General features: G+C 37.6%; 1 protein-coding gene across 4 annotated transcripts in view; it reads right to left on the bottom strand.

Annotated features, from left to right (window-relative positions):
• CDK14 (cyclin dependent kinase 14) overlaps window positions 1-21,585 on the bottom strand; it is a 319,070-nt gene that overhangs the window by 215,253 nt on the left and 82,232 nt on the right. For all 4 annotated transcript variants that reach the window (XM_086742275.1, XM_086742276.1, XM_086742277.1 and 1 more), the window contains 2 exons: window positions 15,881-15,975; window positions 5,911-5,990 (listed from right to left, as the gene is read on the bottom strand). In XM_086742275.1, the coding sequence (XP_086598401.1) occupies window positions 5,911-5,990; window positions 15,881-15,975 (175 nt within the window). The remainder of the gene's footprint in view (window positions 1-5,910; window positions 5,991-15,880; window positions 15,976-21,585) is intronic.

Genomic DNA, 21,585 nt, shown 5'->3' with positions numbered 1-21,585 from the left:
TTATGGAAATTTAAATTTCTTGACTGGACTTTATGAAGGCAATGTGAAGGTCCTCCAAACTCCTGTCACTCAAAGGAAAGCAGCTGTCAAGTTTCCTTAATTAAAAGTAAATTATAAAGCCCTGCATAAAAAGAATTGGTTTATTTTTTGTAAGAGGATGACTTAACTTCACAAAAAAAAAGAATAGTTTTACTGACAGACAAAGATGGGATTCCCATTGCAATTTTCATGTTTACCTTCTACCAGCAAATCAACCAACGACTCTTAAAAAAATTAAGCAGATATTGTTTCACTGTGCCCTTGACCTACCGCATACAACCTTCCAGAACTACTCTAACACAATGAACAGGAGGCTTATCACCGTGAGTCATCTAACTCGTGCCATGAAGTCATTTGTTGACTTAAAGTTGTAAAGATCGTCATGCTATATATCAGTTAAAAATCTCTGACCTAGGAAGTGCATGCAATAACTCAGGTAATAATTCAACATGAGGTCACAAGAATTATATCTACTGAGTAAAAATACAATTTTCTGTAGCCCCTCCTTAGATGGCAAAGGTACAGGCTGTGCTGTTTCTCTTGGATAATACAGAAGCACAGCTGCTTTACATCACTTGCAGCACGGTTACTACAAAGCAGCATTTTTCACTGGGCTCCCATTAGGAACACTGTGCAATAAATTACACTCTCACTTAGGTAAGAGCTCTCTCTTGGCAAACTGCTGATCTTCCCCGCACTTTTTTCTTAGCAGTTACTCCACTTCAGCCTTCTACAGGTAAAAGTTTTATGAAGATTTATCCCCTCCAGCCCAACAACTTCAGAAGGGAGGCCTCAGAAAACCTCCCAACCTCAGAAAGTCTGTCTAGTCTGCGGCATAAAAGCGGACTCATATTTCTTTCTTAAAGACCCTTTAAGGTTTTAATTTTTTGTTTCTCCTCTTCCCTCCTAGCGGACAGTGAGATATGGATGGAAAAGGTCCAAAACTTTGAAGACTTTTGAAGAGGTTTTGTGGGCAAGAATTAAGCATCTCTTCTCCCTGCTCTACACTGGCACTCAAATGCATTGTCTCCCACAATTCACAAAACCAACTGATTCAGTATGCATGCTGAACTGCTCTTTAAAAATTTAAGTTAAAGAAATTAATTAAGCAAATCCTGTGTTCTTTTTATAATGCAAGACGGATGGCTGTTTCCAAAGCATTTATGTGCTATTTTTGCACACTGCTATCCAAACACAGCATTAAGGTAACAGCCTTCAGCACTGGAGTAGATGGAAAATTATTATCTGGGCAACTGTCAAATTGAAGAGGTAGAGATAGTCTCTGACCTGAACACTTTTAAGTGTGAAACACAGATAGGTACAAATACATATTAATTACAAGATATAAATACAAAAATTAATTAAAAGAGAGAAATAAACTAAAAGTTGCCTAATCATGGCATTTAAATGGCAAAGTAAAAACACCTACAAAACACACCTGGTTTGGATCATGCTTTGAAACATCATCTAGCCGTGTGGGAAATGAAACATCACTGTATTCTAAAACACTAGAATAGAGTTTTATTACTAATAGTAAATCAAATTAAGCAGAGCAAAGGAGTGGCAATATTTCCAAGGGTGGAAAACTAAAACCAAATACAAAACAGTTTTCTTGATTAGGATGGGGATGAAATAATTTTACTGCCCAAAAAAGGAACATAGTAAGTTAACCTCACAGGCAAGGTGGTGATAAAACCAAGAGATGCTTGTCTACATACACACCCAAAAAGCAAAATCTTTCTCATGCTGGGTATAAGGAATATTATTACCAGAATTCAAACAAGATAACTACAAAATGCTAAATCACGTTGTTTCCAGAATTAGAATCTACCGCACAGTTCGGTATTTAGCCTAGATGAATGTACGATATTAGAGGAAATCATGGGAATGAAATATCTGAGATAAAAGTTAAGGTCAGTGAACTTTTCCGCTGGCTGCAGTGGATTTAATAACACTTCAAGTCTGATGCTAAAACATCTCTGAATAGCTGATGAGAGTTACAGTAAAAGAATAAAGCACAACTACACTAACACAGAAAACAAATAATTTGCTGACCTGTATTTTACCCAATTTAGTTTAAATGAGACAGCAGTGTGGAAATGACTTTCAGACTCCATACTGTCTGAGATACCACAGTTGCAGGCACATTTGGAGTACAACAGTAATATGGCGGCCGGCACCACACTCTCGTATGTGATCAGAAAATCACATCAGTTTAACCCACTCAGGTATATGCATCCCTTCAGTTGCACTTTTTTTCTCTTTCTTGTTTTGTTTTCTTGTTCTCAGGCTCTTCAAAGGTAAATTAGGTTATCCCAGACTCAGTTAAATTCAGAGTGAAACATCCACTGCACACCACTAAATGAAAGCATCAGTAAGTTGGTGCAACTCACTCAGATCAAGTTGAAAGAATATTTAGGATAGGCTACTTCTAAATTTTGTTCTAGAAATTCAACAGAGAGCTGAGCAGCACTGATAAATAAGCCACATCTATCTACTTCCATTCAAATCTATGTAACTTGGATAAATGGTAGAAGACACTAACCCACACCTGCTGTAAAAGCAGAATTACTTCATAAGCTTTAATCAAAGTTTTAGCTAAAGCTCCCTCGGTCATTAACATTATTATTTTTCTTATGCAGTTTTACTGGGCGATTTTTTTTCTTACTTTTCCTTCCTTTTTTTTTGTTTCAAACAAGTTAGTGCTTATTTCTACAATCACATACTCCACATTTATATCCTGCATTTTCCTACTTCTCTTAGTCTTTTTTCTTGGTAGCTTTGTTTTCCTGTGAGTTTCATTCTGCTGCTGTCACAACAGTAACAATATGCTTTCCTATACACAGACAGCTACAAAATTCCCTCAGCATGACCACTGCTTAAGATTTCAGCCTGTAACTTCCCCCTGATTAACATCACACAGTATCCCCATTAGGAGCACAGCGCAGGAATGCTGTTTTCTCTCACTGCTTTAACCAAGGAGCCATGAGAAATGTAAAACAATTTACTTACAGTAGTTTTAATTTACAAATAACTAGACTTCTGCCTGAACTTGCATTGCATTCATGGAAAATTAGAAAATAAGAAATAAGCCAAGGTCAAAACCTGCCTGGTTTCTCCAGCATGAAAGACTTTGGAAAGAAATGCCTTCCAGCAGACCTCTGGCTGATGATACCATACATGCATTTTTCGATTAGGGCAACATTGCTCCTCAGATAACTGAAATTAGAAGTTGACCTCATCTTCAGTGGTATTTGTCCTTGTTCTAACTATCCCAGTCTAAATCATAAAGCTGGAGCCCTCAATCAGCCAGTGGAGATCAAGAAAAATCTGTTTAACACAGTGCCCCATTCTTACTGTTTTTCTGTATCAAACTTCAAAGAGCTTATACAAGCATTTCTTTTTTCTTTTTTTCTTTTTTTTTCCCCACCCATGTAGCCGAGATCAGCCACAGCTGCATTACAGAACCCAAATGTCCAAGATGGATTAGATGCTGGTAAGAGGAAAGCAACAGCTTCCTCAGGTCCTGCTAGTGAAGTTCACAGCTGTAGCGTTACCATCAGATAATACAGGACTGGCACAACACCACTGAGATTACCTTCTGAAAGTAACATTTGTAATACAGCCTTCCCTACTTTTCTGACCCTAATGTTTGTTTCTCACGAAATCAAAACAAACAACAGAAATGCCAAAGCCTAACTAGATACAGATTTTTTTCCCCTTCCCATCTTACACACCACGTACATCTGACTTCTACATGATATAAACTGCATAAGACTCTATTTCTAATAATAGCTCCTACAGATCAGAATGAAGTTCCACTACCCAGAAGACAGGATTACACTTAGCAAGAAAAAAAAAAATTACAAAAAACCTCTAGCCTGAGTTTGACCCCCAGATCCTCTCTTAACCAAGAGTCTACAAAAATCAAGAAAAATCCCCTCATTAGCCTAATACTCTTTGGATCTATTCCCAGCCTAGACAAGTACTTAGAAATACAATGGATGCATATAGTCCCATCAAAATCAGTGAGACATCACATACTCAAGAAAATATATATTAATTAATAACTTTAAGAGTTCTTCTAGACAAGAGCTTTGTTCTACTAATATTAAATTACCAGAATTTTAACTGGCTTCAACCACAGTGCTATAGTCACAGCCAAAAGTAAAACTTCTCCAATGACAGTGTGAGAAGTATTTTCGTGCTAGCGTGCCTCTATAATTTTAAAAAATATCAAGTGGAAAAATCTCTGTTCTTGCTCCTAATGAATACTTATTTATACTGAGCTCACACAACAAACTATTTATGAAGGAAAACATATTATACTGTATTTGACAGTTATAATCCTATAAACTTTCATCTAGAGCAAGCTCACATTAAAAAACCTTTTAAGTGTCACTATAAAGGCACAAGAAAGCCGTTTCTACTATTTTCTTATTAAGTCAGTACCATATCAACTAAAAACCTGGAGAACAATAAACATATTTGAAACACAGGCTGTTAACGCCTTGAACTCGGCATTACAAATATTGAAAGCTGCGCTCATAACCCTCTGCACACCTCGTTATCGCGGCACAGCTGCGGGGACAGACAGCTCACAGATAAAATATATATCATGATGAATAAATGTGTCAGATCATTCAATAATTATTACAGAAGAACTGCTGAAATTCCTTCATAAATTGGCCACCCACTGTTTTCCTTCCTTTGTGAAAGAGCCCTCTTTAAAAGGCGCGACCTTGGGATGGAAATCCACAGTACTTTAAAGGTTTCTAACTTCAGGGTGTCAATCACATGAAACATTTTTTTTTGCCCAGTCCACTCAAAATGGGCTCATTTTACAGACAGACAAACGGTGTACAGATGGCTGCAGGAACAAGGGATGAGGGAGATGAAGCTGCTGGGACTGTGGCTGTGATGGCCTTGAAGACACGCATCCCCACACAGGGCCCACAGTGGACCCTGTGAGGGCTGATGGTCTGGTACCTCCCTGGCTCATCCCACCTCAGGAATTAAGCTGAGATAGTCAGCACAGTTCTAAAAGGTCCCTCAAAAGCCGCAACAGTCTCATCTCTTTAGTCCACTACCAACTTCAGCTCAGTCTGAATCAGTGGTGTGATGGTAAATTGTTTATTATTTCTCTAACAAGGCTCATTTTTAGTACCTTCTAAGTACTAAAGAGGAGGCCCACACAGAGAAGGCACATCTAGCAATTTCTGAAAAGGAGCTCGACACAGGCAGGCTCAGGTAAAGCAGCTGTCACTAGAGACCATGAGAGACTGACAAGGAAGGATAAAGAAGCAGAGCAGAAAGCAAAACAGGCATCTCTGAGCGTGACAGATAAAATTCAATCCCAGGCCACACAAGTTAGCATCCACGGGGAAAGAAAAACAAACAAAACCTAGTCCCAAACTACACACAGCTTCTAAAATGCCTGTATTTTTGCTCCCTGATCTTCTGATTGCCCTCGTCAAGAAACTCTTGCCTCCACTTCATGCTGTGGGTATACGAAAAAACACATCTGCCTTCATCTCAGGTGTTGCCTGCAGGCAAGAATCGTGACTTAGACAGTTCCCTCATCTTCCAGAGTGACTTCTCACATGCACCTTAAAACTTGCTGTTAAGTACTCATATGTATAGTAAATCTAACCGGAGCCAAAGCAGAGGCAGAGCTGCATTCTTTAACAAGAACTCCCACACCAGAAGCTTTGTTTTTGAAGCACCAAAGTTTCTTCCTACTGAGAACATAAGCATGTAATTTGAATTCTCAAACTATTCATTATGTCATGGCACAGAAATAACAAGTGCAATGTAATTTAAAAAAAAAAAAAAACAACTCATGTATAATCATTAAATGTGAGTGCATACCTTCCCTGATAGCGGTAAATGGGGTTCCTTCCTCTTCTTGTAATCTAATCACCTTCAATGCCACCAGCTTTCCATTTACCCTTAAAGGGAAAGAGGGGAGGGGAAGGAGAAATAAAAAAAAAACAAAATTAAAGCAGAAACAATATTTCTCATAATAGAACTTGTTTCCCATCATGTACTTATTCAATTTCTTCCTGTCAATGCCAGTGATTCATTTATAGCACTGTAAGAAACACTTCATAGCTTCCATAATGTCAACTTTATATTTTCACACTCAGATGCAATCCAAGGAGTGATCTCAGCTTTCTGTGAGTCAGTCTGTTCCCTATCATAGCGCTAAATTGAAGCTCTGTTAAGAAGTATCACATTGTAAAATATGGTTTTAAAGTATCTGTCCTTTATTTGATCAAATTGTTCAGAGAAAAAGGCATATGATTTTCATCAATCACTCCACTTGCAGTATATCCATATTTATACTGATGCTTCCTTCCCACTGTATCACACTCATAACTATCGCCCTCAAAAAGCTATGGAAGTTTGAGATAGGAAATACTTTCTAGGTCATTCTAGCCATTTCCTGTTAGGGCAGGATTGCTCCTAAGATACATTCTTGACTACATGGCCCAAGTTAGTTTTAGATTATAATGACTCTCATTTACAAGATTAAAAATAATTTGTGGTCCAAGGTACGAAGCTTCACAATAGGTCACTCTAGTTTAAAATCTATTCGGCTGGTTTCACTTCTAGCACTCAAAATTTCACCATGCATGAATCATATTAAAAGCCTTGCAAAAAATCCAGTTGGTTCAGTTTATCCAAATTAGATCTCCTAAGAACTGAATGAAAGATAAAAACTGTTATCAGTTACCCTCCTCAAGAACAAACTCATACTCTGAAACTTTAACAGACTTCCTAGGTATGACAAGCAATGGTGAGGATAAATTACCAAAAAAGCATAATACATTTGCAAAAAAAAAAAAAAAAAAATTATTATTATTATTATTATTATTATTATTATTATTATTATTATTATTATTATTATTGCAATTTATTTCTGTAAACCTAAAATTAGCCTTTACAGCCACAAAGCCCAAGGAAGCAAGGGAGCATTCACACCCTCGTAGTCATGGAGGCAATTCCCTATTGCACTGGGCCCTAGAATATGTATTCATTTTTCTCAGCAAGATGATACAGACACTTACCAAATCTGAACTCATCTTCTCTCTCAGGCTTTTAATTTTTGCAGTTCAATGACTTCAGTAACAGGATGGCTACCGTCTTGTTTCTTCTGATTATTCCTCTTTTACAATAGCCAGAATCTCATTAGCCCTAGACACAGCGTTGCGCAATGACTCTGAGCAACTTAAGAAGCCTTGGTTGTCAGAAGATAACTCATCACCTTCCAACTATTCATAATACTACAGCTACAGACTGGCACCAGTTCAAGTCCCAGGCCACTACTCACTGTTGAAAGACAATTATCAGCTTAACCCAACCGGATTATAATTGCCTTATTTTTGTTTAGATTTAAAATGGACTTCTGGCATCAGAAAAAGGTAAGTCTTGCCCCAGGTAACTTCATGTGTCATGCACAGACAGGGGAATAAACCATAACAAAAGCAGAAGTAGAAAGACTGATGACAGACATGTGGTTCACATACATGTGTAGTTTTCAGTTCCTCCATCAGCACACTACCCTACCTACCACATACATATAAATAAGTCAGACATTTGGATAACCTGATTATTTTACAATAGATTAAATAATTGTGCATGAGGAATTCAAATAAGAAAAACAAGATCATTTTACAGATCAAGAACAGGACAGATGCTGCATTCAGAGAAGGCAACGCAGAATACAATGGAGAAAAGCAGATCAAGGAGGTACTAAGGAAACAGAGATGTGGAGTCTCCTGCCAGAGACAGGCAAATAGCATGCAGCACTGTACAGATTATGTTATTTTTAATCCAAAGTTCTACATTCCATTGATTCATTAAGAGTAATAAATTACACAAACAGCACTAGCATGGAATTAATTTCGAAGAATTCACAATTAAACACAGTAGGTGGGCTGTCCTATTCAGTTACCCCTGCCAACTTGTCGTTGGTACCTGTCATTGTCTTGACAGACATCATGGTAACTCTTAATATTATCAAAATGATCAAACCAATCTCAAGTAGGGAAATGCTGTGGGATTTCATTCTACTCTTTAGTATTATCTATTTCCAATATATCAATCTATAACTTCCAGAATGAAACAGCCTCCTTATTCTTATTTCCTACCCACTCATCCAACCTTTTTTTTTTTTTTTTGGCTCATTTTCTATAAACAGGACTGTATAAATCTGGAGATGTGAGAAATGATGAAGTATCATCAATTAAGAGAGACAGGTGTGTATATTCACGTCTTTTAACTATTCTCCCACTGATGCAATCTCAGGATGCAGTTAGACGACGCTTCAGAGATGAGCTAAGGGCTACCTTAGCGTACTGCCTTGCTCCTGCTAAAACCCTGCCACACACTCCTGCTGCTGTCTTCTATCAGCTCTCATTCCTGCTAGACCCTATTGTGAGACTGCTTAGGAAGCTCAAACAGGTGAAGACTGTCCCATTCAAAAGAACTAAATCATATTTTTAAAAATGATAAAGGCATTTTTCACATTTTAGAAGAAAAAAAAAAAACACTAGAAAAGATCTGAGAAGAAGAACCAGGACCACCTCTTGTGAAGCTGCAAGCCATGCAGCTATGGATGAAATTATGCCCTGAATCTTGTGACAATGTGCCAAAATAATGCAGCAATTTCCTTAGGAATAACATTGAAAAAGAGAGACCTGGAGAAAATTACCTCTGCAACCTATCAGAACTTGTCTTTGCAGTCTTCAGTAGTGATCAGATAAGGTTAGCAAATTCCTCCCAGATATTACTTCACATCTGTCTTCCACAACTTTCAAAGTATGCTCAGTATTTTCAATATTTTCAACCACAAGTAGAAAAACTGACAGGCAGACAGCCTTTTAGACAGTGAAAAGGCAATGCTGCTGCCCTTTTTAAAATCTAGGATTCATTAAACCACCTCTCATGCTCACTGTCCAAAGTAAACAATTTCATAGCTTCTCAAAACAATACACTTAAGTGGGTCAAGGATTTCACTTATCATCTTATGTCCATTCTGTCAACTGCCTCATTAGTTTCTATTAAGGACAATACTGATTATAAAATTCCTATTTTCTAACTTAGAAACCATCCTCCTTCCTAAACGAAGTCGCTCTCTCTTACTCTCTCTCATCCAAAAAACCTTCAGAGAAAGGACAGAAGTCCTGGAGCCTCTCTAATTATCACACAAAGCTACTTTACTCTAGGCAAATCATCAGCAGCTGATGGACAGTTTTCCAATTTATGGAAATTCAGTATTTTAATGTTACAGAATCTCATCTAATAAATTTCTGATTTTATATGCAATGTAGGCAAAAGAAAAATGAGTCTAAATTGTTTTGTGTGGCATATAGCAGAAGTCTGGTATTATAAAACACAGAAATAAGCTAGTTATTACAAAAAGTACTAATATAATACATCATTCTGTCTTTTCTAAAACAGCACATATCAGCATTACCAAAATAAATACATTTATAAAAATGACCATTTATGAGAAAGTAGAGAAGATTAGAAATTATTTAATGCTTTAGTGCATCATTAAGAACATACAGTACTGATTAATACAAAGTAACTGATGACTTGATTGGCTTCACTGAGGATAACGCTGATGATGCCACACGGAGAACAAAAAAGTACAATAGCCCTATTTTCTCAATTTATCCAGTTATATTTAGATAGAATAAATGTCCTAAATATAACACAATTAAAAGAATTAATTAACATAAAATTTGCCACTAGGATTTCAATCTGTTTATTTAACACAGAGTTTTACCACTGGCTGGAGTTGAGGCCGAGTTCATAACTCGAGCAAGTGATAAGCTTGGGAACATTCCTGCAAAGAAAAATCAGTAGGTGGTTTTGGAACGATGCCTTATTTGTGATAAACCATTTAAGAAACTAATTGTTACAAAGAAAAGTCTCAATGGTTAAAAATTTATTTACATGTAAAGCTCAAAGTTTGATGATCAAATCCCGATAATATCTAATGAGACCTACTCTGTAGCGATATTGATGTCACAAACACATGTTTAAAACCCCAAACAGACCACAGTGGGCTAATGAAACCAGGCTCAGCCACAATTCTCCTTTGAAGAAACCTGACAGAGGGAAATCTACTGTAGGTTTAGCTACTTCTGATTATTCTACCAATAAGCAACTAATTCCACATTGAGGGAAACGCTTCTTTTAATCATTAACATAAAAGACAGTTCAGTGTAAACATGGCTTATATTATATTTCTCCTACTGAAAAGGACTTATGTTTGTATTTTACAAAAATCACTTGCAGTCCCACTAAAGCCCTACGGTGCAAATACTCAAGGGACTAATATGATCCCTCAATTTCTCTTTTTGACTCCCACCATCTTTTAACCTCCACCCTAAACAAAAGTTATCTTGTTTCAGAAGAAGCCAGTGGATTAAAGATACTTCATAATGCTGACATTTATTAGGGCTGAAAAACAGAAGATCAAAGAGTTCCGAGAGAGATGAAGGATTTAAATTATTAATTAGTGTTGTCACTGGAACTCAGGGATCCTGTTCATCACAGAACTCAAGGCAGCCTCACACAAACACTGTGGCAGCCCCCACTCCCCCAGGAGCCAGTGAGCAGCACCAGAGCACTTACCTCCAGGTCCCTCGTCCCTATCTCCCAGCCACATCATCCATCCCGTTCAAACTATTCAGCTGCTTACCTAAGCACAGAGGCCACGCTTGACCCGGGCCTGCTGGAAGCAAAGCACTTGGGACTGGCAGCTGGGAGAGCGAGGCGCAGCACCGGGCCTCCTCCATACACCTCGCACCTCTTTGGGCCCCACTGATGTTCATATAAAGAACTGATTTTCATATAAGAGAATCGGAAGACAAACACAGTGGTATTGCTTGTAAGTAAAGAGGCCTCTTACAGATCTGCACACTGACAGTCACAGGGGATCTTCTGAGAGATGCTGTTCCACCACTAACTGGAAAATACATTGATGCATAATAGCATTCAGCGTTTGCTCTAGCACTCCAATCATGCATATATGTGTTGGTGCCAATAAATTACTATCCAATAACTCTTAGAACTTTTGTATAATTGTTGTAGTTCAGCCCCGATCAGGACCAGACTACGCAGTCTCTCTCTCACTCCCCCTACCCTCCGAGAGAACAGGGAGAGATAATATAAGAAAAAACGGCTCGAGGTCTGAGATAAGGACAGGAAAAAATCCTTAAAGTTACCGTTACGGGCAAAACAGACTCAACTTGGGGAAAACTATTCATTTATTACTACAAACAGCAGGATAATGAGACAGAGAACAACCTGAAGTTATTGTTTTTATTAAAGATTTACAATGCTAGAGATTTTTTTTAAAGCATATATGTACACACTTTATAAACCCATGCCAAGACTTTAAAATGTACAGTAAAAAGCAGCCTACAAAAATCAGTTAAGCACATCAGTTAAAAAAAATGAGGAGGAAAAAAAAGAAGAAAAAAAATTGGGAAGCTCTAGTAGGTAACCATAAAGTGCCTTTTCATAATCCATTAACATATATTCCTTTTCTAGCCATATAGTATCCTCAGATGAAAAGAGTTTTACTTGTAGATGAACATTGATTTCATACAATTTGCAAGAAATAAAATAAAAGGTTCTGAAAGTTTAGGTCACTAAGGCAACATGAACCTTATGAAATATTCAGTCTAAATAAATTGGCCAAAACATGAAGAAAATATTCTCTGTGAACTGGACTGTTGCACACGAAACCTATCAGGGAGCACGTGAACGTAACAGTGCACGTGGGCACAGAGCAAAGCTATGAGAATGACTAAAAAGCCACAGCACGACAGATAAAACCGTGGCAAGTTCTTCAGGCCATCCGAAGCTTATGGCACTTGCAATACATTGCTTATAAAACAAAAGACAATGAAATAGTCACAGAGGTTTTACGACAAGTAAAAGAAATTCTGCACCTTAAAAAAAAAAAGTCAGAACAGCAATTAGTCCTGTCAGTCATCCTCAGCGAAGGTTTCAGAGTCATAAATACAAAAATGAAAATACTTAAGTCATCCTTTTTCTTATGAGCTGGATTACACAGACATATTTATGAAATATGATGGCCAGCTATATATTCATAACGCATACTACAATCCATCATGCCAACAACAAATACAGGTAGTTCCCACCACTCATTCAAATATTCCCTGCTGCCCCAAGAACAGCAAGGCTTGGAAACTGCAGCTGGTGCAGAGCAGGGAGCCTGCCCTCCTGAGAACAATTTCTCTCCAAGATCCACACTTTATACCATGAACTCCCTATTGATTTTCAGGTGAATAGTAAAAGGTATTGCCTTTGATGGAGATAAACATAAAATGCCCTGGCTACCTGAAAAAATAGCTTTCATCTTTAGGTACACGTTGGAATTGCCTTGAACATTAAAAAAAATCAGATTTCAAACAGAAAGAGTAGAGGTACCTTGAGTGAAGGACGGCTCTACATCTCTGCAGCCTTCGAGCTCTTGTTGACAGCATCAGCTTCTACAGCTCAGTACTCTACCAATTTCTCATACTAACAATTAAAATGCATAGGGATCAGAATTTATTAGGACAAGCATTTAATTAGGGATAAACTGATCTAATTTTGTGGCAGGGAAATTAGGCAAAAACGTGTTGATTGAGCTCTCTATTACAAATTCCTACACATTTTTGCAGTACTTTGAGTACATGCAACTTAGTAAAGGTGCCAAAAAAGTAAAGGTACACTAAAATCACACGGACAAGCAAGAAGCAGATCGAGATCACAGCAGTGCAGAAGCAGTGGAGATACCATTGCTTTGCCTCTCAAAACACAGATGCATGCTGTGCAAGCAGCAGTCACAGATCACATCACTTTAACTGAGGTAATCTTTTTTAATTCTTTGCCTTGAAGGGCAATTGAACACAGTGGGAGGAGAGGATGGAAACCATGCCAAGTCGTCATATTGCCAGAAGCATAGGTTTTTCCCTTAAGTGCAATATGCAGAGTTCCCAGCGCGAGGACGCAAGGCATCCACGCTGCTTTGTAAGGAGTGGGCTCTGCCTGGCAGCAGCTCCCCTGTGCTGTCACCAGCTTCATCTCCAGGCTTTCATAACTCACATCAACACTTATGTGCCACAGATCTAGCCAGATCTCATTGCTGTACATTCAGGTAAATGTATAATCAAGCTCAAGAGGGAAAAAGGTCAACCACAGCAGGAAGATATACATGGGGATACAGACAGACAGAACTTCAGCTCAACCGCACAATGAAACAACGCGGGAATTCAGAAGACACCTATTGCTTTGCACCTATTGTATGGCAAATGTTCAAGGTGTTAGCCAAACACAGAATAAATGGAACCTGCACCATTTTTTACAGTGTTATCAGTCAAATTCTAGGCCTAATTCTCCAGAATTTGACATTAAAAAAAAAAGCAGAAATCACTTCAAAGTGATCTGAATTTCATGCAGTAAGCAGCCTCTTGAGATTTTATACAACAAAGTAACATGTGAGAATCTAACCTGAACAAAAGTAGAAAACGAACATGCCAAGATGAGTTTCATTACACACATCTGATGTGCAACACGTGAAATCAAATAGATTTGCCTACTGATGCAACTGTCAGCCAGAAACAAATGGCTGCTTGGCTTTCTCCAATAAACAAAAAAGCCCAGCCTGAGAGAATACGGCTTCAGTTTCCTCATTAACATAGTCCAGTTCACTCTGCTGCTTCCTCACTCCAGGAAATCATTTTTATCTGACTACAAGAAGAGACATCCATCATCCAGTAAGAGGAATTAGCCCACTTCATTTCACTTTCCTGGGATACTGCCACAAACACCCAAATAGACAGAAAAGTAATGAGTTTGATAGGAAGGCAAGGGCTTGGTAGCGCTGAACCTGCTCCAAGTCACAAAAAGCCAGGCTTTCCCTGCAAGCAAGTTACTGCACACATCACTTTAAATTTTAAGAAAGGAACAGCTGACTTTGTGTCTTTAGGAGCAGGCTTGCATCTTTTAGTCTTTTTCAACAGTAAGTCAAGATCACAAATTTTTTATTCCATCATTATGATCAACAGGGGGAAAAAATTTAAAAAGCTGAAATATATCTCAAGAAATGCATTAAAAAAACCCAAAATCCACTACTTGCCACATGCAGCTGGTAATAAATATTAAGCACAAGAATTCTGAGTACAAGGCATCATTCAAAACAGCTCAATCTAATCTTAAATTCTCCATCTTCAGCTACAGTTAAGGACCAACCTCAGAAGCATTTTGGTAAAATGAGAAAGCCAAGCCATTAGAGTCGGGTCCGTCTTGAGACCAGTACTGTTTAATATCTTCATCAGTAACAAATGAGTATTTGTAACCTATCTATGTTCCGTAAAACATTCATATATCGCAACTGACTGAAACAGCTTCAGGGAAGCACTTTGCTTTGTTTCTAACTTTCAGACTGTTCCACTGATTGACAGGACACCTAGCAGCCCTGTTCCCCTAATTCAATCTTATTGAAAGCCAAGCCGTACGGGATAACTATCACCAGATGTGTGTGGTGATTTTTAAAGCGTAGTATAGTAATAAGGCACCAGGTGAAATCTACATGGTTTTCTCATATTACGTAGACCCCAATAAAAAGTTTATATATATATATAATGTCTGGAATTTATGGTGATGCGTACCTGAACCATTAATAATACAATACAACTGTATTTTCTTGAAGAAAGCTGCCAGTGAAAGACAATACATGCATCGGTATGGCAGATGTGTAAACACTTCTTTTACATTTAGAGTATGTTTTTATTCATATCAGCTGTCATTATGCTCATCAATCTCAAAGCTTCTGAGAGATGAAGACATCCCTCATTCTGATTTATTACAAATAATCGCTGAAAAGAAAAAATTTCAGTACCTATCGAACTTAATGACCCTGGAAAATGTTAACACACATTTCCTTTTTTCAGTAGTTATTCTGTCCCATGACTGTCATGATATTCTCTCTGCTGAGGATGGTAATTTGCCTCATCTATCATTCACTAGCCAAAGTTTTAAAATAAATATACTGCACATACCAAATCTCCCTCTCAGAACTGCTTTATTATTATTTAAAATTTGATTATGAAAACTTGATTAAATATACAAACTTGCACAAGACACTCTGCTTGATGAAAGGTAACACTCAACTGAAGCACTAGCTCAAGAAATATATTTTAAGTGTGTTTATGGAGTTATTTTATACAATATAGAAACACTTAAGGCACTGGGGATAAAAAAGTTGCAACAAGGAACATTAAAGTGGCTAAAAAAAATTTAAGATGAATACAGTACATTATGTTGAGGTGGAGCAGTTGCAACAAGAGTAACCAAACTTTTGTAAACAAACTAAACTTAACAGTAGCCCAAAATTCCATTCATTCTCTTCATGTTATTTTATTCAAGCTTTTTAACAATGACAAACAAAAGGCTAACAACTTATTGCATATATTCAGCATTGCTCTCAGAACATCAGAAAAATATACATGACAGTATATTGTCCATATACCCCTAATAATTAACTTGTTACGGATACTGAGAAGGTAGCACACCATGGAACTACTAACAAAACATCAGATTAACAAGATGGGATCTCATCTTGCTCTGATGTGATCATATGTTACCTATGCAACAAGGTCTCAGCCTTTTTCACTAAAGCACGTGGCAGTCAGTAGCACTTTGCATTCATTCACAGAGATCTATTCACAAGTGCAGCAACATCAGTTATTACTTTCTGCTTATCTTCATTTACACACAAAATTAAATAAAAAACCCCACCACTTACTTGCTTTTTCCTTTGTATACTGTAGCATAAGATCCTTCCCCTAATTTTTCCAGTTTTTCATATGAGTCTGCTTTTCCAAACTTGGGGCTTGTAGGCTAAACAAAACAAAACAAAAAAGATGAACTTTCAGCATGTGTTGGACCCGCAACATTAACTGCTTTGATTCAGCTTCTAGAGACCAAATGTCATCAAAACTCACAGACCTGCATGTTTCCGGCAGCCAACAATTACCAAAAAAAATTAATAGCAGAGCTAACGAAACAATGTAATAGGCTACTCAAATGAAATATCATTCAACTCCTGGGATGGTGGATGCTGATATCAACCATATACGTACATTACTGGAACTATCAAAAGGATTTTGTTCTTAATCAAAGAGATGTTTCTGGTTTGTTTTTCACATATATCACTTCATAGAGGGAAAAAGATCATTAACAACTAAGTTATGTTATCTTTGGTAAGAGATCTAAGCAACAGTTTTAATCTGCCCTACAAAATCAGCGTAAAAGAGATGCTTCTTTTTTTTTATTTTATTTTTAGACTAAAGCCCACCCAAAAACATTGCTCTAAGTAGTCAACGTCCCTGTACATCAACCACTGTTCAGATAGTAGTCAAAACACTACAGGAAAGGATCTTTAATGAGCATATCTTGATTCTGAATTATGTTTACAGTTTTCATATTGTGGATATAACCACATTGTACTTCTAATGGCAGGTATATGAAGATTAATTTAATAAAGTCCTGTGGCCTTAATATCTGCAGCCTAAGTGAGAGGTCTAAAACTGAACCCAGCTAAGCGATGATTTTTGCTCAAAGGGCCAGATAGCTCAGCTGGCCTTTGCAACAGACTGCTATGTGCCCCACTTCTACACAGTCCTAACAGAGAACACCACAACACTGCAAAACCAGAAATTCACCTGACATGAAAACTTTCTCATTAAGTTCTTGGAAAATGTTTGTGATTTCTGAAGTGCATCCCGTTTTCCCAAATTTCCCCATTTTCTGGTGGTCTGGAAGGAAAGGGCTTTTTAGATTTCCCCCAAGACCAGAAGGACACTGCAAAAAACTGACCTGCACGTGCCCTCAGCCTACATTCAGATGTCCTAAATGCTCAGATGTACCTAAACCAACCAAAAGAGCACAGAGCAGAAACTCTGGAGGGTCAACACTGATGCACAAATCATACACAGGGACTGACTTGTTAGTCCTCTGGTTATAACACTACAAAGAAAAGCAGCCAAGCAGATCCAGTATGTTTAGGGTTGAACTCAACTAGGAGACTCTAAGTCATGTGCAGCTGCGCACAGTGTACATTTACATTTAGGATCTTACGCTTGATTTACAAAAAGTACTCAAGTTTCAGTCTATCGAAAGGAGACAAACATCACAGTACAGGACACATCTGTGTGTAAATTCCTTTAAAAACACAGTCAAAAGTTTTAAATCAACTGAGCCTACAGATTACTTCTATTTAAACAGGCAAGAGCACCCCAGGTAAGACGACTTGGTACTTCATACCTGTCCACTACACCCATTCTACCATTAGTCAGAAAATTAAAATCTCTTTACTCAACTATTCCACATTCATCCTAAGACATAATTCTGGTACTTTGATACATAGTCCCCTTTTTTGAGACTAACATCCCAGCTTTCTGTTGAATGATATCAGGATATACACATGTATGTTTGCTAAACTGAGCCCTTTGATCTCCCTCCAGTACACAGAGCAACCTATTATTTTGCTATCCAGTTCCTAAATATGAATAAACAGAGGAAAAGATGTCACACGAGAGCTCTCAGATCTTTTTCCTGTTACATTATTTGGACGACTTCATTATAAATAAGGCAGTGATATTCTCAGCGCCCAATCTGTGTCCAAAAAGGCATTCTGCCCAGATAAAATGATTTTTAATTTTTTTTTAGAAATGAATTTTTATATTTTTATACAATTATTTTCTCTTTTTTATTATTTAATTATTACATCTGTAATAATTTTATTACAGATGTCACTAATAAAAGTGACTAAAATATTTATTCAAGTAGCCTTCTCATTTAAATACACAATTACAGACTAATGCAACATTACAAAACTAAAGAAAAAAGTGTTTAGATATTTAAGTGTCTCCCATAGAATGAAGAAGAATAGCAAAGCATGTCCCAAATTGCAGGCTGCAGTAAACACACAGTGAGTACTTTGTTGGGAGCAGAAATGCTGCCCCAGTTAGCAGTGAAGAGTTCACTGTTGGTCTCCTCATATAATTAGGAAGAAAAAGGACAGGGTTTATACATGTGTTTCACATCCATTCTGATTTTCACACTGAGATTTACCTTTATTTTATACCGCTGGAAGCCATAATGTAAAGGTCACAACAACTTGTAATGCCTTAAGATCTTGATAGGAAACAGGATGCCTTTAATCCATTACCACACAGTAAATCATCAACAGTAATTATTCCTGCAACCTCAGACTCATTTCTCTGTACCCCAGCTGCCAGAAGCACGCATTTCAGGTCATGCTTTTTGAGTCACTGTCCTCCTGGAAGTTGCTCCATCCTCTCCAAGAACAGGCAAAACACTAAAAGCCCGTATTGGCGGGACCAGGAGGAGAGCTCACTCCTGACTGTACAAAAGATCGTACAAAAGTTGGTTTTGACCATCTTGTTCTCAGGGGCAACCCCACACAGTGCCTCCGGGCTCAGCTCTGCACCCTCCCCAGGCAGCTCGAATCACTTCTCCGATGCCTGCTCACACTAGGTGAGAGCAGACCAGGAACGACCAGAAAATAAGCAGAAACTCAGTCCATCAGCCACCGCCTGTCCTGTATGCAGTAAAACCACGTGGCTGATATCCTCCCCTCTCCTGGTCACAGCACCTCTGCAGCGGAGCTCAGCTCTGCTCCCACGGGATCACTTGATGGCATTGCCCATGTTCTCACACTACTACATCTCCCTCTGTGAAAAGAAACAGTTTTTCCTTGCCTTAAAAGGCTTACAATTTTTAAAGGTACCTGGTGTAGAAAAGCACTTCATTTCCACAAGAGGATTTTACCAGAAAAAAATTAAATAAATTCTGAGGGAGTAGAAGACACTGCAAACTAATTTGCATGACATTTCTTAATGAAACACCAAGACAGATCTCACTCAGTACACATAATTACTTTAAAAAATGAAGGAACAAATTTACTACTTCCCCAACATTTCCTATTTTTTTTTTAATGAAGGGTTACACATTAATTCAAACTTACAATTACAAATTGCTTACAAACATAAGTTCAGACACTGTTTACCTTTCCTTCTATTTCTGGATTACAAAGGAAGCAAAGACTGACTGAGATAATGAAAAAATACAAAACTTCCAAAAACTTAAGTTTTAAGCTTAAAAGTATCTAAATAAAGGGCTATGGAAGGGATCTAAATAATCTGAAGTTTCATGAGATTACTGAAAATTATAACCATTTCAGCCTACTTTACTTTATTATCGCACTCCCCCTTTCGCATGCTTATTTTTTCACCTTCATGGCCATGAATTTCATTATTCACATTTCTCCACATTACTTAATCTTTTTCAACCATTTCTGTTAAAAAAAATATGCCTTCTTACAGCAACATTATGGTACCAATTATTTTTTTAACAAATGCTAATATTAAAATCAAACATAGAAAATTCACTTTTAAGTATAATTTCTTCTTTTAAAGTATTTTATTCCTTTTCTAGGTTTTGCTGACGTGTGGGTGCAAGAAGCTGGGAGGGCTATAGCCAGTACAGTTGGCCCAAACTAGCCAAAGGAAGTATTCCATATCATAGGTGTCATGCTTAGTACATATGTGGGGATTTGCTGGTGGGTAGTGTGCTCTCTCTCAGGAAATTGCAGTTCCGAGATCACTGCTCGGGAAATCGCTGTTGGGGATCATTCCAAGATCATCCTCAGTTCCATTCCATCATCACCGCTCAGGACAGGCTATATTGGTCTTTGGGTCATCAGGCAGTGAGAAATTGTGCATAATACATTTTTATATTTGATTGTAATTTTTTAACTGTTATCATTATTTTTATATATATTTATTATTATATTTTCTTTTGGTAGTTTTCCTTTCTTTCCAATTCCCTCTCTCACTCCACCTGGGAGGAGGGACAGTGAGCAAGCAGCTGCGTGGTACTTGGTTGCTGGCTGAGATTAAACCACAACACACAAGGAGTGAGTATCTTTAGCAGCCTGGTTTACAGTAATCAAGATTAGATTCCACTCGCCCCCCCGCCACCATCTTCCTCTGGTTAAGGAAATACAGATCATAGCAACAAGTATAGAAAGAGCACACCAAAATGTTGAATATAGAAATTGAAGAAGCTAGTATTTCAAACTGACATGAGAGCATTAAAAATAACAAAGAGAAAAAGAAATGAGAGGAAATTGTTTTTTCTGAGCAGGTCACTTCAAATCACCATTTCATTGATATGCGCTGTAGGAGGGATAACAGGCTTAACGTAAGATCTTGCAGTGTGAGTCCCTGCACTACCACGCCATGTGAATATCTCTCTTTCTCAGAAATTCCCAAAATCTATGTAGTAAAGAAAGCTTTAATGGAAAATTACACTGAAAATCACCTGACTGTTCTTATAGAAGCTGTGTGGGTTACGTTCTCATGCATTTTTCATAACTGCAAAACAGCTTGTGAATGTCACACTTAACTGGCACGCTCCCGAGTCTAAGTTTTAAATAGACTTTTTTTTTTTTTGTCAGCTGTAGAATATTAAACTTCAATATAAAACTACCCTCATGGGAAAAATACTATGTTCACAGTACCCCTAAGTTATTGAAAATCAAAACAAAAGATCTGTTTTGTTATATGCCTCCAAAGAAATAAACTCATTGCTGGAAAAATCTGAAAGTAAACAGTAGACCAAGAGGCCTAAGTGAGATTAAATCACAAGAACTGAAGATGCTATTTTTTTTAATCAATCTATATTTTGTCTTCTTTGACACAATGGTAAAGCTTATTTTACAAAACTATATGCAAGTTTCACAGCGATTAGTCCTATTGTAGGTAAGTTTTATCCTATGTACTATAACAGGTCAATTTGATCACATTTTCTTCTTTCTTCTTTGAACTTTGCAAGTTGGACAGTTTTCTAGGGAGCAGTTCAAGGGATACAAAGATGTTCAAGAATCCAAACCGAGCATCAATCTGAGTTGTACCACTACGTGATCCCATCCTGTTGCTGGCATCTTTCTAACCCTTTAACATGCAGCCATAAATTAAGAGCAACCTGCGCAGGAGTGACAATAGTGCTCTCTGCACAAGACCTGGATGCAGTTTTTAAAGCTGTTTACTTGTTCTCCAGGCTACTAAAGCAGAGGAGTTAGACTAATTGCCACATTTTATCTCCCTTATCATTTAAAGACTATCCTCCAGGTTAACGATTCTTAAAGCTTGCCTTATGCCAGAAAAGAAAAATCCACTCTCTACACTGAACTTCAAAATTATCTTGCCTCGATAAAAAGTATCGACTAGGAAGGATGCAGATTAATGACTCTTGTCATTAATAGCTTCCTAAAACTGGATAAAGTTGCATATCCCTGAAGAGGAAGGCGAAAACTGCACACAAAGTGTTTAGGCAGACAGAATGGATGCCTAAGTTTCAGACAAAATTCTGACTTTAGTGTCTGCTTTAAAGTTAGATTTCTTATACAACTGACTATAAATG

Source organism: Chlamydotis macqueenii, chromosome 2 (assembly GCF_036417535.1).
Source record: "Chlamydotis macqueenii isolate bChlMac1 chromosome 2, bChlMac1.mat, whole genome shotgun sequence".
Taxonomy (NCBI): domain Eukaryota; kingdom Metazoa; phylum Chordata; class Aves; order Otidiformes; family Otididae; genus Chlamydotis; species Chlamydotis macqueenii.
Note: the sequence above shows the minus strand (reverse complement) of the source record. Positions and strands in the feature narration are given on the sequence as shown.